This window comes from Idiotropiscis lumnitzeri, chromosome 3 (genome assembly GCF_059441095.1).
Source record: "Idiotropiscis lumnitzeri isolate Australia: NSW breed Sydney's pygmy pipehorse chromosome 3, RoL_Ilum_1.0, whole genome shotgun sequence".
NCBI lineage: Eukaryota > Metazoa > Chordata > Actinopteri > Syngnathiformes > Syngnathidae > Idiotropiscis > Idiotropiscis lumnitzeri.
The window spans coordinates 20,782,497-20,799,885 of NC_142393.1; the positions used below are offsets into that span (position 1 = coordinate 20,782,497).

Here is a 17,389-nt window from a genome sequence, read left to right on the forward strand (position 1 = left end):
TCATTGTGCTCACATTGTATTTTTCAGTGATGGAAAGTAACAAAATGACCTCAATACTGTGCTTTAGTAAACTGCTACTCAACAATGTTCACTAAGCTATGTGATTTTTTTTATGTCGTAGAAGTCGAGCTAATGCTAGAAAGCTCTTGGTAAAAACAAACAAAAAAACGTGACTTGATATTTTTGTTGTCTCAGCAAGTCAATTTAAAAATAGGTACATTTGTGTGCAATCTTTCATGTTTTGCCAAATTATCAAAACAGTAATGACAGATGGGAAAAAAAACATTTTGTTTGTTTATCTATTTATTCAACTTTTGTACTTAAGTACATTTCAGCGACTTTTCCCTGAGTGCGTTAATCAAATCAGCATCCTTTGCATTCGAGGAAACTGGAGAATCGGATTTCTCCCATTCGGATTGTCTCAGTTCTGCAGGATGGCCGATTCCGATATATTGTTTGTTGCTCCGGTTCATTGCAACACTTTTTGACCTCCAACAAATCTTCAAAAATGTCCTTTATTTAAATGAATGAAGGAATATTGAATACTTCATTTATTTCACCAAATAGCTTCTTGCAGTGAGATAATATTCACACAGTCACTACGATTCCCAATGTTGTTATTTCGAATAACTAAATGTAATAATAAACAAATAAAGCAAAATATATGCTGATCAGTTGGGTGGATATGTTCATAATCTTGGAAATTATGTTCTGCTATTCACGGACTGAGTCTCAATTGTTTCGCCATGTCGAGAGACGTCACATTGAAATCAGTCGGAGAAATCTGGGTATTTTTTTTTGTCCCGGATTTCGCAACTCCTCCATCCTCGTGAACATTCCGGTGTCGGAGTTTCCACTTTCTTCGCATGCAACATTAGTACCGCGTGGAAGTACTATCGCCACCTGCGGTATCTTCCAGGTACGCGGCATGATCACTCATAACGTTTTGACATTTTTGTGTTTATAGCACGTGTAAGGGTAAACTCTAGAGTGAGAGGACAAATGATCAATTTTCATTATTTTTAATTAACATTAACATTTTTGGGAAAAAATGGCCATGTGTTTGTTTTATTTGATGTTTTTAAAAAACGAGAGGTAATCAACTCTCATAATTTATCTTGTTCCGCTCAAGTATACATGGATATTTTTCCAAAAGACGTATTACTTCAGTTATCTATTATTTTTTTATGACAATAATACTATAATCTGTTTTCCGTGCAGTTCCACATTCCAACCACCATGTGGCGGTAGCGTGCCGTAACACTTCCTAATCAGTAAATGGCTAACAAAGAAGTCTCGCAACCGGTGTGTGTGCGCTTGTGGAGTCGAAGTTGATGTGGATGTGGAGGTCATGTAATTTGCGTACAACATGTCTGTGTTGTACCCAACACTTTGTCTCTGCGCGTATGGGTTATTTTCCAACCTGAGGCCGTCGGAGCCTTTCCTCACTGCTTATTTGATGGGACCAGACAAGAACTTGACCGAGGCGCAGGTGAGGAAGCTTCCCGTGCCAAAAGCTGGGCACATTAAAGTACTGTACGCGGATACCACGCGACGATACATTTACCGGTATCCAAATAACGTATGCCAATGACCTGTAGTTTAACTAGGCACTTATCGATCAATGTGTTTCCGAAAGCTAGGCAGGAACCATGTTTAGCCTACGCGTGTTGTAACATTGACAGCATACTGCGCAATTGGAGCTTTCGCCATCAGTAAGCGGCAGTAACTAGTGCACCAGAAAAGTATTTACTCTTCTCTTTTTCCAAAAGATAACAATTATTTCGCAACCTCAAAATTCTACACACAAATAGGGGTGCAAAGGGATGCGAAATCGCAAGTGCGGTACAACTCTGCTGTCGAATTATTTTAAAAAAAAAGTTACTTCCCACAAGCTTCTCTTACTAAACATTTTCAAGCAATGGGCTCTTTACATTCGTTTGTACTAGTCTACTGCTAGCTGTTTTCGACACGATTATGATCAAATTATATTCTCAGCAACTACTGTAGAACTACGTGCTTACCCTTTAAGAGCCAACCTTCTTTTTTTGTAAGATCCTGGTTTGTTCCATTCATTCTGCAAAGTCAGATTTTTTCCACAGTACAGAATTTTGCAACCCTGCGCAAAACATCCCATATTGAAAACACATTTATCAAAAAATATGATGAAAAACTGCCCCTGTAAGTCTGATGGAATGGTTGACAGTTGGAAAAAGGGTGACATCATGACTGAAAGAAAAACATGACAGGATGAAGTTGATGAAATTTTCTTTCGCCCGGTATCTACACTCTGCCATATTTATATTGATAGACGCACTAGTCCGCAAAAAAATTGGCATACGGGCTCTCGGTTGAAAGTTTGTTAACCTTAAAAGGCCCGTAGTCTTCACAGGTAAGTTTAATTTGACCTTGTCTAAATTTTGGAATGCACACTTACGTCCAAAATTGGGTGTTGTGTGTAGTCCTCCCAGTTAAAATGTAATTCTTTTTTTAATCAGGCTATATTATAACTAAATAAAAAAAGTGAAGTAGTGTGAATACTTTCTGGATGATTTGCAGGTTTAAAACAACTTCAAATTACTTCTCCTAAACCTCCCTCAAAGTGGATATTGTTGTATTTTTGTCCTGGACAAGTTAGTAAAAGTAGTTTTAGACTCTAATCCCTCCTGAAAACAAATGCTAAATCCTTTGGAATTCGTGTTTAATCGCTTTTTTTCACCTACCTTGATAAAGAAAGCTTTTGTTATGCAGTGTCAGGACAAACAGTCTCATACAAAATGATTTACAGACATGGCAAATCCAAGGTGCCTTGCAAGGTGCCAAGAAGTCCATCCATCCATTATCTGTACTGGTTCTCCTCACAAGGGTCGCGGGGGGTGCTGGAGCCTATCCCAGCTATCTTCGGGTAGTAAGCGGAGTATGCCCTGAACTCTTTGCCAGACAATCGCAGGGCACACAGAGACGAACAACCATCTGCGCTCACACTCATACCTAGGGGCAATTTAGAGTATTCAATCAATCTGCCATGCATGTTTTTGGAATGTGGGAGGAAACCGGACTACCCACGCAGGGACGGGGAGAACATGCAAACTTCACACAGGAAGGCCGGAGCCGGAATTTCACCCAAAACCTCTGCACTGTGAGGCCATTGTGCTAACCACCCGTCCACTGTGCCGCAGCATGAATATGCCAAGAAGTATTAATCGAAAACAATGTAAAAAGACAGATGAAACAAAACCGTAAAATGACAAAACAGATAGATTAAAATCACAACTGTTGGTCGAGCTGAATAATTTTGTAATCTAATTGCGATTATAAAATAAAGCCAACTCACCGACCGAAATGAAGCAGTTTTTTTAATTCAATTTAATAAAACATGAAAATCAGTCAAATGTCTTTCTCTTTTTGCTTTGTGCAGGTTGTAAGTGAAATCTACCCAATCTGGACATATTCCTATCTGGCTTTGCTGTTCCCCGTCTTCCTGGCCACCGACTACCTCTGTTATAAGCCCGTGCTGGTGTTGCAGGCAACTAGCTTTGTGGTCACTTATGTGATGCTGGCCAAAGCACAGGGCCTTGGCGCTATGCAGCTTCTGGAGTTTTTCTTTGGGCTCGCCACAGCCTCAGAGGTGGCCTACTACTCGTACATCTACAGCGTGGTAGAGCCCGCGTACTACCGGAGGGTGACGGCTTACTGCCGCAGTGTCGCGCTTTTCGGCTCGGCCGCCGGCTCACTGACCGGCCAGCTCCTACTCACAGTGGCTGAAGTACAATTGGTTCACCTCGTGTGGGCCGCGCTTGCATCTGCCGCCGTAGCCTTCTTCCCGCCTTGGTTTCTGCCCATGCCCAAGAGGAGCTTGTTTTTCCACCAAAGAACAGAGGGGGCGACAAAGAGGCAGCATGACTACAGCGACAACAAGGTGCCTTTGGACAGCGAGGACGCTTCAACTGTGAGTCTGATACTACAGTAGCAGGGAATAACAAGCGATAATGGCGCACAATAAAATGCTCATAATTTCCTCAATTTTTAACTATAAATATACCACACAAACCTTCATGCCCAAACACTAATATAAAATATATGCGATTTCAAACTCATCCTAATTGGTTTAGAAATTAATTGAGTTTGATGAACCGTGTTGTGTACATCGCTTATCCTCACAAGGGTCACAGTGGTACTGGAGCCTATCGCAGCTGTCTGTCTAGCAGTGGGCGGGGTAGACCTTGAACTGGTTGCCTGCCAATCACAGGACATACAAAGACAAACAACCACACATGCTCACAATCACAGCTAGGGACAATTTAAAGTGTCCAATCAACCTACCATGCATGTTTTTTGGAATGTGGGATGAAACCGGAGTACTTGGAGAAAACCCAACATGCAAACTCCACACAGGAAGGCTGGATTTGAACCCATGACCTCTGCGCTGTGAAGCAGAGGTGCTAACCAGTCTACCACCTTGTCGCCCTTATTCATTATATATATATTTTTAAATAATCATCTGATTAATCGGTTATCTTTTTTTTTAACAAAATTTCGGAATTGTTATCTGCATAAAAATTATATTGGTTGTGGCCTCGTTTCAAGTGTGTGGGATGGGTTCAACTACTTAGTATTTAGTAAGTATTTTTATATATGGCCTTTCTATATTATGGATTTTCACCTTTTACACACCACAATAAATGGGGGGTTTCAATGTACAGAATTTTCGTCCCAAAAAGATACAAAGCAACAATTTGTCCTTTGTGTCAATTAGGTGTCGCCGTTGTCTGAGGAGAGAAATAGAGGCTGTGGTTTTCTGGAGGTCTTGAAGATGCTTTTGGCTGACTTCCTACACTGTTACAGACGAGGTCCCCTGCTAGCGTGGTCACTCTGGTGGGCGCTGGCAACATGTGGTCACTTTCAGGTGCTCAACTATGCCCAAGCGCTATGGGAAAACATCCGCCCTTCCAGCGAATACGACATTTACAACGGCTACGTGGAGACGTCGTCCACACTACTCGGTACTGTAAGATCCTTATCCCGTTAATGTAAATAGTGGGAACGGTCTCCTCTAAGCTGACTGACTGCATGTTTTTAGGGGCTTTGGCTGCCCTCCTGGTGGGCCACCTGCCTGTGCGCTGGACTGTGTGGGGAGAGCTGGCCTTGTGCGCCCTTTCGATGCTCATGGCAGCATGTGTGCTCGTCATGGTAACGCTGAGGAGCATCTGGCTGTGTTACAGCTCTTATGTTTTGTTCAGAGCTACCTACATGCTGCTCATCACAGTTGCCACGTAAGTACCAAGAGGAGGGTTATGTTGGTTCAGTGGTGTACATTACCATTGTTCGGATGACCCCCCCCCCCTCCCAATCCATCAGGTCAAATAACAACAAACTCACAAAATGATACAACACCAAAACTCACCCAAGAATAACTCAATTTGATAGTTAATTAAAAAAAAATGTAGCGGAAATGGTTCTGCAACTGAAACCATCAACCAGCTGCCTTGACTCAATGTCATCTTGTGCAATCTGCGCTGAGTTACGGCAAATAATCAATTCCTAAATTCAGTCAGGCGAGTTTCCTCCTAGCTGTCGTCAAGCCACTTCAGTTCACTTCAAAAAACACACTGGAAACTTCCTTGGGAGCAAATTGACTCATCTCAAACCTTTGCCCTAGATTGTCTTTACCTTTTCTCTCTTATTAAAAAAAACAAACCTAAGTCAAGGAATTACATTGTAGTGCATTTGTGAGTTTCATTTTGACAAAAATGTTTATTTTTCGGCGCATCGATTGGAAATTCTAAATCATGCGCCGATTTTAACTATTCATGGCAGCACTTGATCCTTTTCACCCACAAATATCCAGGGGAACCCTGTAATATAAATTCAAACTCATTTCATATTAGCCTTCAAAATAAATAGAGCTGATTTAGTGCAAATGTACATGGCCATGCAGCAAAAACCTTGCGATAATGCAGGCTAAACTCGGCTCCTCCTGAATATGCAAAGATCTCATTCAGTCGAGATGTATCACTTCAACGTACTTCCTTGACACCAATTACAACTTCCCTGTTCGTTAAAGCTTTGGCGACATCTTTGGGTGTTATAGGATGCGCACAAAAAAACAGACCAGGTCAGATTTTGAGCAAATAGATTACACCCAAAAAAAAAAAAAAATCTCAGAATTTGTGAATAGAGAACCGCAAAGACAAGGAACTCAATAGAACTGAAGGAATATTCACCACATGCACCTTCACGCATTTTCTCTCTCCCAGATATGAAATTGCTTCCAGTCTTGACATGCAGCGCTATGCCTTGGTGTTCGGCGTCAACACCTTCGTGGCTCTGCTGCTGCAGTCTCTGCTCACTCTGGTGGTGGTGGACTCGGCCGGCTTGGGCTTGGACGTCTTCACCCAGGTGAAAAATTGTGATTTGCTCTCGCCAGATCATAGGCACTTACACAGCTTTGGGTACTCCTGAACGATGTAATAAGTTCCAAAACTGTTGTGAAAAGTCTGTGGTTTTAATTTGCAGTGGTGCAGAATTGCACTGCAAGAACAGCTAGCGCCCATATGTTAGCAACCTATAGACCAACAAACATTCCATATTTGTTTGTCGTCTGTTTGAACTCGTCTTCTGTTCTTCACTGAAAAATTAATCAATTAAGCGTTACTTTTGCAGCATGGTGGTGCCAAGTAACCAAGAGGCATAGTCTCCCGTTCTCGCTTAAGTCCATTCCTTACGCACATTCAAGGCGCTCTCAAGTGTGAGCCTTGAATTCTCAAGACGCCTGCTAGTCCCACATTGTGATGTTTTCCTGTGACGTGAATTCTACAGAGATCCATTTGGAATGCATCGCACCTTAAATGTGAAATTGTTATATAGCACCTAAGTGAATTGAGGACCTTCATTTAGATAACCGTGGTGTTCTGCATTTGACTGCCGAGGGTTCAGTAAGCACCAGGGCCCAAATGTTTGGTTATGGCTCTTGTACTGAATTTCATCACCAGGAGGTACCTAATACAGTGTTCATTCGTAATGGGGTTAGAAGTTTTATGTTCACAAATATACGTGCTGACAAAGTGTTTGTTGATATGTCTTCCTTCATCAGTTCTACATCTATGGTGGCTACTTTGCTGTCATCTCAGCTGTATTCTTCTTCGCTGGGCTTTGCAAACTGGCCACCAGGCGGCACTCTGACCAAGAAGTCCTGTCCAGAAGTCAAGCGGACACAGACAGCATGAATATTGACCATGATCTGAGGACTCCAAGGTGTCCAGCCACGAACACAGCAAACTAGCGTGTTTTTTTTTTGATAGTTCACATTCAACTAAGCACTCATGCCACTCATGAAACACAATCATAAGTTTTAGTATTAAACTGACTGCACTGATAAATCAAACACGCTGTTTCTATATGTAGTGTAATTTTGTTTCAATATGAGGCCTTATACTTAAAAGTATTCTCGTATGTGTACTTTCTCTTGTTCCATGGACCCTTTTTTTTTTAAAAATACATTCCGTTTATGGAATGTACTACTGTGTATTTGGTGATGGTGTTATAAACTATTAATTTGTTGGTGAATTGTGAACCAAACAAATCGCTGTGCTGAGTGTGTGTGGGTACGAGTGGTTGAGAGATTGTGTGTCTGTCTCCATACATCACTATTAGGTCACAGAATTCTAAAAGGTTAAGATTGTTAAATTATTTTCTTACTTGCTTTAGTTACAATTAAATGTAATTTAATTCCACCTCATGAGTGCCTTGATTTTTTTGGGGTTGTTTCTATAATTAATGAGCATATCCATCTCAAAATGTATGAATAAGTTTGGAATGACTTCTGTGGCCATACTACATAAAAGTTACTAAATACTGGAATGATGTAGAGGTGTAACTATGCAAAAATAATTATTTCACTTAACTTTGGATTCAAATTTTGACATGGATGAAAAAAATGAATAGTTCCATCAAATTGAATAGTTCATTGTTGAAAACTTTATAACGGGCAGTGCTGTATTTGATGAACACAGACATCCGACAAAGTCAGATCAGGCTCCAGATGACCATCAGCGTTGCCATGGCGCCATTGAGGAGAGCAACACTGTAATCCAAGAGGGAATCTCTGTTGTGTTTGTTTCTGGGGAGAAAAAATAACATTTTAGTCAATTTGTTTGAATAAATATGTATTTATTTTAAACACCTGCACAGGGTTAGCAGTGATGGTGGTAGCAGGCCTGGTTTGTAGGAGTTGAGGTAGGTCAGAGTCCACGAGAAGACACAGCAGCTGAATCCTGCAAATACCGAAAGAACCAGGATGCTCCAGAAACCTACATGAAAACATACACAATTTGTGAACAGGAGTGACAATTTAAAAAATGAGGGGGAAAAAAATCACATTTTTAAGTTGAGGCATTGATGTAGTAGGCCAAAGTTTTCTACTCGTTTCCACAAATCCCTGATAGCAAACCTGTTTTTGAGTGACAGTGAGGTCAAAGGTCAAGGTTAAAGCCGCTGACAAGTGAGTCACAACGTCGATCCAATACTCACCCAACATCCTCACTTCTGCCCCATCCTCTTTCTTCACTCTGCCTGCCCGCAACTCTGAAACAATTACACGTTAACGGATATAATCGCACGCACACATTCTCTCTCGCTCTGTGTACCTAAAATTCTATTCACGTCCAAAAATATCGTGTTTACCTTGCAGTATAGGATCAAGAAGTGCAAAGAAAACGCCAACAGCAACAACAACTACAGCCGAAACTATTCCAGATATCGCCACGAATGTCCACGGTTTGACGCCGTTACGATGTTTCACGGAGCTACCTCCTACCCTTGCCTTAGTGTGTGATATATGCTCCATTTTCAACCCGAGCAAGTTACATCAGGAGAACTTTTTTTTTAACAAGTTCAATAATGCATCACCAGCTTAGCGCTTCAACTGACACTTCCGCAAACACGCGTACCTTCTCTTGTTCTTTTGTTTATAAGTTCTAGTAAGTTTCCGCCCCCATGCGTTTGTCAGTGTTATTAATTTTATTTTCAGCGAGATGAGCCAGGTAACGTATTTTTTGGACTAAAAATGTATAGACTTTCCCGTCTTTTTTATTCTAAATATACTAACACGTCACGAAAGTAAACCATACCCCGTTTTTATATGGCATTAGTTACAATATGTAGATATTCGGAGGGCTTTAGGACCAAGCCTTTCACCCAGCAATCACATGGTGCGGGGCGAGTTTATACGTTTTTGGCGCAATATTGTGATTGTGCAGAATTTTCTATATAGTATAACTTTTGTATTTTCCCTGAACCCCCCCACCCCCTTAGAAATTTGACAACTCGACTCTTGAAAAATAAGTCTTTATCAAAATCTGATTACACCCCACTACCAAAATATGATATGACTATCATAAATTGATTAAAAATTAAGGCCAACAAGTGATTAACACCACCACCTCACTGTTTTGAGGCTCCAGCTTTCTTATCCCACTTTTCCTGAAATAAAATACATCTGAAAAAAGAACTTTAACCATATGAAAAAAAACAACAACAACACTCAAGCACGGGGAGAACATGCAAACACCACGCATGAACATCTGGGGCCAGATACAAACCCACAAGCTCTGACAGTTTCAATTAACCAGGTGCATCATTGTCAGTCCGTCACTACGTTCCCGTCAGTACCTCAGACGTCGTAGGCGACAGCCAATCGGCATCGAGAACATAATGTACGTCACACGCAGGGGGCACAAGAAAACATGTAGCCAAATTGTGAAAAAAATTAAAAAATGGTCTGTCGGACTGAAAGCTGCCAAAAGTATACAACACTTATCTTTTCAAATTTTGGGGGGCTGTGTGTCTGGTGTGCGGCACCTGCATGTGACTTGGTACTGGCAAGTCCAATCTCAACGCCGTTTGGCCGACTCGCACTGACTGGGCGAGCCTGAAATACTGACGAGAGCGACGGGCACTGCTCCACACGTTAGTGTTTATAAAAACTGAGTGCATTTGAGGACCATTTATGCCAACTTCCTGCAGCCAGTATCTTTGGCGTTTTGCGTACGTTAGCAGTAAGATAAGGTTCGGTTGAACTTTTTGGTGTTTAAATATCCAATTCTTTTCTGTTATACATCTCCACTTTATAGTGAACAAACTTAAACTGTGAGGGGAAACAGCTTGAAGCAAGTGCGCTTTGTTTCTTATTTAAACGATACTTTAAATGTGTTTTGAAGTGTGTGGGAGAGGAAAAAACTATTCCGTAACAAGGTTATGTTCTCCTTTTATCGTGGCTTTATCCCTTGCGATTGTACAGTAGCAGTACTGCTCATTTCAAGTCCCAGACATGCAATAACAAGGACAGAGTCGCTTGCACCAGTTCTTCTTGCCCGTCCTTTGTGCTGAACTGGAGCCCAATTGGCAGTCCTGTGAAACAGGTGTGTCAGTTCTCCGGTGTCTGGTTGGTTCGGACCAGCTTTGTGTGCAGGTCGAGTCTCTATCTGTGCCGCAAGGGACATTCATTCTGGCCTTATATGCGTCTTGCATCCTGAGTAAAGCCGCTTTCACAGCTTGGAACTTCTCCTCCATTTCTGGCGCAATCATGTGCTCTTGGTGGGGCTGGATGCAAGTAAGGCTGGGGACTTGCCTGAGGAGCTGCTCTTCCATCATTCGAACCTCATGAAGTTGCTTCCTCAGGTGGCAACCGAGCTCCCGAATCGCCGTCTCTGCAGCCGCTGCGTTTTCTTTCTCTCTTCTCTGACTTTGGCGAAGCTGCATCCTCAAGTCGTCGATGACCTTCCAGTTGGCACTCAGCTTGTCGCCGTGATGCCTTTCCTGGTTTTCAGAAGTCTTTATCTTTATCTTCAGAGTGTGAATTTCGATCCACAGCTGAATCTTGCTGTTTTTTGTTCGGTTACCCTGAAGGTATTCCAGCACGGCGAATTGGCTCTTGATTTTGCATTTAATGTGCGCTCTTTCTTTTGGGTGACATGATAGGAGACGAACTTTGTTGGCATTGAGGTCTTTGGTGACGTCAGTTACAAGCTTGTCAATGTAGGACATGACAGTATAGTCCTGGCCGGAAGTGTATGCATTCGCCATGCTCCTTTTTCCCCCATAAAAAAACAAACAAACAAAAAAAAGGAAACAGAACATCCTGGTGTGGAAACCCTCTGCATGCACAAAAATCAACAATGAATGCCTTTGTTGCATCATAAAGTATTTGGTAACATCATAAAGGAATCAGTCTGTCACAGTGTTAAGTCAGCAGACTCTGAGGTCAGTGTTTCCCAACCTTTCATGAGCCAAGGTACATGTTTTTCATTGGAAAGTAATCCTGGCATACCAACCAAGAAAAATGACACAAAATGTTAACCACAAAACGTCCGCCATATTGTGGATGAGCATTTAATTGTTCTGCCTTTCAATATATGTCACTGACATGGGAGAAAAAAGATTGCTCCTTGTCTCTAATTTACTGTTTCCAAATGAATATATTTCGAATAGAACCCCAATTTCAATGAAGTTGGGACATTGTCTTAAACAAAAATAAAAGCAGAATAGAATGTGTTCAATCTCTATTTAATTGAATACACTCCAAAGACATGATATGTAATGTTCAAACTGAAACTATGTTTTTCAGAAATAATCTATAACTCTCATATTTTACGCTTCATAGTCTCATATTTGTGTCCCAAAAAGCTGGTATTTAAACAGGAGTGCATAGACTTTCTCGCCACTGTATGTTGAGCAGCGTTTACAATATGTTGTATTTTTCTGCATTCCCACCTTAGAAGCAGCATTAATGCACTGCCCTTTTCTTGGAGTTTTATTCGTTGATGGTCATTCATATTTTGTTACATACATTTTTCAAATGTTATCTTTTTTTAACTCATTCACTGCCAGCCAAGTAAAAAAAAAAGATTTTTGACGTCTATAGCCGTCATTGGCAGTGAATGAGTTAATAAGCAATATTGGCGGCACGGTGGCAAATGAGAAGTGAAGTGAAGATGTATGTTTTTTTTCTCTTGTTTCTTTTTTCTGATAGCCTCTTCTCAGACTAGCCCCTGAAAACATGCCTATTCAAATGGCCCTTTTGCACCCCCTGGTCCTCAGGGTAACTAAGACCTGTAAGATCAGAGAGCAAGTATAGTTGTTCGTTGAAGAGAGACAGCCCATGAGAAGGACAGAAGAATCATGGAAAATATTGGCTTGTGCAGAGCTCGTAGGATCGGCCTTCCTGCATGGAATTTGCATGTTCTCCCCCACAAATAGTGTAGTATTGGCCAGTAATACGCGATGAAATTGTGCTGAAAATCACAAGCTTTAGGTGTGCTCGTAGCTAAATGGGGAAAAAGTACAAATACATCATGCTTATCGTCATCAGATTCGAAACAAATCACGGCAGCTCGACAATGAGATGAGAGTACAATTGCGGAATTACGATTTGTGTGATGTCATCATGAAGGCCTTCATCATCGAGTATTTGCATGATGTCACCTTTTCAGGAAAAAAAAAAATGGATGTGTCATTCATAATTGTCAGGATTGGACTGTTGTAGTCAATGATGTCATACGCCTGCTTTCTTTCAAAGGTTGTTGCAAAAACAAATTACATTAGCTCGTTTACAATAAGCACATATATCAAAATTAGAATATGGAACACAGGATGGACTACCTCATTAAGGGCTAACCTTTCTGATAACTGACATCATATTGGCAAAATGGAGAAAAAATCCAAATTCCATATTAGCAAGACGACCTCTAAAAACAAGCAAAATTTTAATTCCAAAATGGCGGAACCAGAAAACTTTGATCGCTACCTCGAACAAAAGAAGGCCCAACGCGATGAAGCCATGACAGCCAAGAGGGCCGATAATCTGAGGCTGATGGAGGCCATATCAGCCCAGGAGCAAAGGGTGAAAGGTCTGGAACTGGTACTTGAGAGACAGAAACTCATCAATGAAAACTTCCGGGGGATGGCAAACAAGAAGCTGGCTGAGGAAGGAGTCCGATTTGAAAAAATGAACAGGTACAAACTAATCAAGAATGCAGAAATTAATAAGATTAACGAGCAAATTTTGGAAATGAAAAAGGAAATACCTCAGATTGAGGACACGCTGAGCAAATATGAACGCTACAAACGCAGCATTTTCAAACTGGCTACTTCGGAGCAGCAAGACAATCAGCACGTTCTACCGGATCACGAACAGGTGCTGGAGCGGATGGAAAACCTGAGAGAACAAAACCAGTTCCTGCTGCCTTACGCTGTTAAGAACAACTACGCACTCCTCGGGCAGCAGCAAAAATTTGAATTCACCAGGAAGAAGAATGAACAGAACCTGGAGAACCTACGAACGGAGATCAGTAGCGTGAGGGCCAAAATTGAGGAAGAGATAAACACATCATTGAAAATTTCTCAGATGGTGAAGATCTACAAAGAAAATAGGAATGCAGAGCTGGAAAAGGAGTTGGACTCGCTGACCGCCAAGGTGACAAAAGTCTATCGCTCTTGTTCATCTTCCAGTCATTTCTTGAACCCGTTAAAGAAGATGAAGCATGTGGAAGAACAGGTGTTCATGCTCATGGGGAAAATTGACTCCATCCCGAAGGAGCTCTTGAAGAGAATGCAAACCAACTTCTATCGGAAAAGATTGCAGGAAGAAGAGCAGCGGATTCAGAGGGAAAGGGAGGACAAAAGGCTAAGGAGGTCTGAGCTGAGGTCTGAACAAAAGTCCAAGAATAACCCAAAAGAGGTTCGTCCCAAGCGTGTCATGATACGCTACAAAATGGCCGCTCGCCCAAAGGCAGCCAGCAAGAAGACGCAAGCCGCCGAGAAAAAATGCAAAACATTCGAAGACGAAATCTGGGAAGACGTGGTGCAATCTGGGGACGGAGCGTGCGTCCTTCTGCCGCGGCTCAACGCAGACAAGACCAAAACGGCCAAGAAGGCCAAGGAGCAAAACGTCCCGGCTGCTGACGTGAAGCAACCGCGCAAAAAGACCGCCAAGGCCGACCTCGAGTCGACGCACTTGCCGCCCATTTCAGCAAGGGAGAAACCTGCGGAAGACCTCGTGCCGCCGCCCTTCCCCATCACACCACCAGCCTACAACGACCCCCTCGGGCTCTTACGTGCAGCCAAGCGAGACGCTCCCTTGTTTCGTTCGCAGGGCATCAGTAAATCTTTGCTCCTCCAACTGGGACAGAAAAAAACAGGGCCAACTTGGACCTAAGTAGTAATTGAGAAAGGAGCAGGGGCTGAACGGCCATCGGAAGCTCTGGGACACCTCCGACCCTTTTCTGGGTCTGACGAGTACAGTAAGTGGGGGTGGTAACAAATTAACGCCCAAGCTGTGTTGAATCCCGTGCCCCCTTCATTTTGTTCGTGTCACGTACTATTATGACATCGTCTCATTTTTGGTGGCTGGCCACATGATAATAGCCGTTTCCCTTTCGAGGGCCATTTAAATAACTAATAAGTGTTTCATCACCTCATCCATCCATCATTTACATAAACACAGTTTCCACTTGCATTTAAGCGTTATTCTATATATTTCTAACATCAAATTCAATTTGAAATCAGGAGTGATGGGAAATAATGTCAGGCAAATATTTTTGAAAATACTCAAACTCGAGGTACAAGGGGACGCAACTCACGTCAGAAGAAACGGCAGTTCGGCAGAGAGAATTGGTGAATTTTGAAAGTAGGCATCTGTTTTTTTGCCAGTCTTCGATGAAGGTTACTATCAAATTTTTACGAGTTACAACTAGTACGACCTAGCAAGCAGCTACTTGAAGGCGAGCAAACAATGGGAAACTCCATTGGCACATGGGCTGACAATTAGCATCTAAGTGGTGTTCTTGCTCCATTTGAAGCAATGGATATCTGAACACAAACAGTGCTGCAACACATGTAGACCATTTTAAAAATGCTCACAGGCATAGATTTGATATCATCTGCCATAGAGGAACAGATTGTAGGATATCCATATTTCTGTCAAGTACTGCCCCAGGTGATCAAGCCACGCACACCAGAAAAGGCAGCTCAAATGAAGTTAAAGGGGTGACAAAAACTGCGCAATTCTTTTGTAATTGTATTTGTTATAGCTACTAAGTTTTTATAATTTTCCTTTTTTTTGTAAAAAAATAAATAAAATAAATACTCCACATTTTCTTGTCTTTCTTTTAGAGTCTGGAGCGCATTAACAGCATTTACATTAATTTCAATAGGGAAAGATGATTTGTTGTTTTGAGATACAAGTGTGGTATGCAAAGGTTTGGAAAAACTATTTAGATTCCAAATGTACTTTTCTCATCAATCTACCTATTTGAGGCTGCATCATTGTGGACATACTAGTTAGTATATCTTGAGCTTTGGATTTGAAATGTGGGTTCGCAGGCTTTCCAGCGATAAGAATATATATAAAAATAAAAATGACATTGGATTTTTCTGTTCTTTTATTAATTTCTTTCATATAAAACAATCAAAATCGCATTGATTATTTTTTTTTGTTGCAATAATTTTTTTCAACATATCTGGAATTGGAGCAATCCAAAAGTAATTCAACATTCAGGTTACACTATAAATATTTCAGCACTTTGATTAAACTGCTAACTACATTTTTTTTTTTATCAGGTAACTAGAAACTGTATGTACCCATTTAACGGTCAGATGCAGCCACCCCCCAGATACGTGCGCCAAATATTACGGGCCACAAAAAACTGTCATATCATCTTGAGGTGGGGGGCACCATGCATCTGACTTTTCATCTTAGGGCACCCAAAGAGGTTACACTGGCTGTGTCCTGCCAAAACTCACACTAAACGCTGCTGGATTCTTTAGCTGATGTGCTGGTTGAATGTCAGGCCATCATTGAAGACAAAAACATTTTTTGTTTTGGATGAGGGGGTGGGGGTGTTTGAAATATCTTTTCTGACATAACTTGTTCACAAAAGATTATATATGTATCTTTCTAAACTATGTTCTACTTCTATGTGCCACCATTTTTTATACTAATATATATATATATATATTTATAAAACAAGTACCAGTAACTTAAATGTCAACATAAATTCCTGCACCTCTTATTTCTTCAGGTTTCTTTATTATTCCGCCACAATATTACATCATCATCATCATCATACACATACAGAACAAAATATCAAAAGGATGAAAAATAAAATTGAGAAAATAATCTTGAATATATCTGCCTGGAAAACCAAATCATTTCTCCCTTCGAGAAAACATACTACTGTCACCAGGACAACGAATTACAGTACAGTAAGATCACAAGATCATAAACAGATGCGATTGGTCAGCAAGTGTGAAACTTCAATGGCACTTGTTTTGAGGTTCCCTTCTCCACTCACAGGAACCCTGTTGGTTAAACCGTAAATATACGTCGGCCCAGGCATATTTTGTGATTTTTTTTTTTTTTTCAAATGAATTAAGACACACGCAAACATAATATATATGTATATAGTGTATGGCATACACAGTAGCACTTTCTTATAAATGATACAATAACAGCATGGCAACATTTACACTTGACAATACACCATCGGTCAAGTAAAATTTATTAAATTCAACAGGTTCTCAAGATTATACGGCTCATGTTAGTGTTTAAGATTAATTTGAAAGTTTATCATTGTGCTTCAAGTCGAGGAAGCTAAAAGATTGAATGCTAAAAGCTACTGACGGGAGATTTCTCCCTGAAAGATGGTGTACCAAGACGGACTTTTTCCAAATTCAATTCTGCAGCTTCACTTATTTCCTTTAGGTTCAGGCTTTTGACCTCTGAGGAACAAAGACACCATCACGTTTGTACGATCTCCATTAATGGCACACTCAACTAAAGAAAAGGCCAGCACAGGTACGAACAGAACCCACACACGTCAACCACAGAATCCAATTAAATGACACGGTTAAGAGAGAGGGAGGGCAGACACGTGCATGACATCCCAAAGCACAGACGCTTGGGGGTTAATAACACATTACAACTCATCTTCTTTTGCTTATTTTTTTATACAGGGAGATTGTCCACAACATTTGGTACCATTATTCATAATTAACCTGAGGGCTTTCACACAAACCACTTATTTCATTATGGGGAGTTCTTTTTTTTTTTTTTGCAAGACAGATACAGCAGAGACCAACAACAGCAAACACATTTTTGGATTTGACTTTCACTTGACAATAATTGTACTCATGCAGTTGTAGCTGGAATGCCTTTTTCAAGGAAATCTCTTTTGCTGCAAATGTGTTGTTCATTGTGTGTTAAATGTTGCTTTTGCACTTGTTCTCATGAAGGTCTACCAGTTTACACTTTTCAACGCAAGGTTAAGCACTAACCACACTGCTGTGGGCCTAATTAGAATCCCAGATGACAAAAGACGCAACTGAAATCGTC

The 17,389-nt window shown here is 41.1% G+C and overlaps 3 protein-coding genes across 3 annotated transcripts; 2 read left to right on the forward strand and 1 right to left on the reverse strand.

Annotated features, from left to right (window-relative positions):
• Positions 1-1,276: 1,276 nt before the first annotated feature.
• Positions 1,277-7,733, forward strand: slc19a2 (solute carrier family 19 member 2). Its single transcript, XM_088292039.1, has 6 exons — positions 1,277-1,492; positions 3,419-3,949; positions 4,757-5,003; positions 5,081-5,273; positions 6,258-6,399; positions 7,094-7,733. The coding sequence occupies exons 1-6, from the start codon at positions 1,370-1,372 to the stop codon at positions 7,280-7,282; spliced, it is 1,425 nt and encodes a 474-aa protein (XP_088148165.1). The 5' UTR covers positions 1,277-1,369; the 3' UTR covers positions 7,283-7,733.
• Positions 7,734-7,962: 229 nt separating this feature from the next.
• On the reverse strand, positions 7,963-8,953 carry arl6ip6 (ARF like GTPase 6 interacting protein 6). Its single transcript, XM_088292040.1, has 4 exons — positions 8,683-8,953; positions 8,530-8,583; positions 8,183-8,309; positions 7,963-8,119 (listed from the first exon to the last, which is right to left on the reverse strand). Exons 1-4 carry the CDS (start codon positions 8,843-8,845, stop codon positions 8,026-8,028), a joined length of 438 nt encoding a protein of 145 aa, XP_088148166.1. The 5' UTR covers positions 8,846-8,953; the 3' UTR covers positions 7,963-8,025.
• A 3,750-nt stretch (positions 8,954-12,703) lies between these two features.
• On the forward strand, positions 12,704-14,212 carry LOC148340317 (uncharacterized). The gene has a single exon (XM_088289732.1). It carries the CDS (start codon positions 12,704-12,706, stop codon positions 14,210-14,212), a length of 1,509 nt encoding a protein of 502 aa, XP_088145858.1.
• Positions 14,213-17,389: the final 3,177 nt, after the last annotated feature.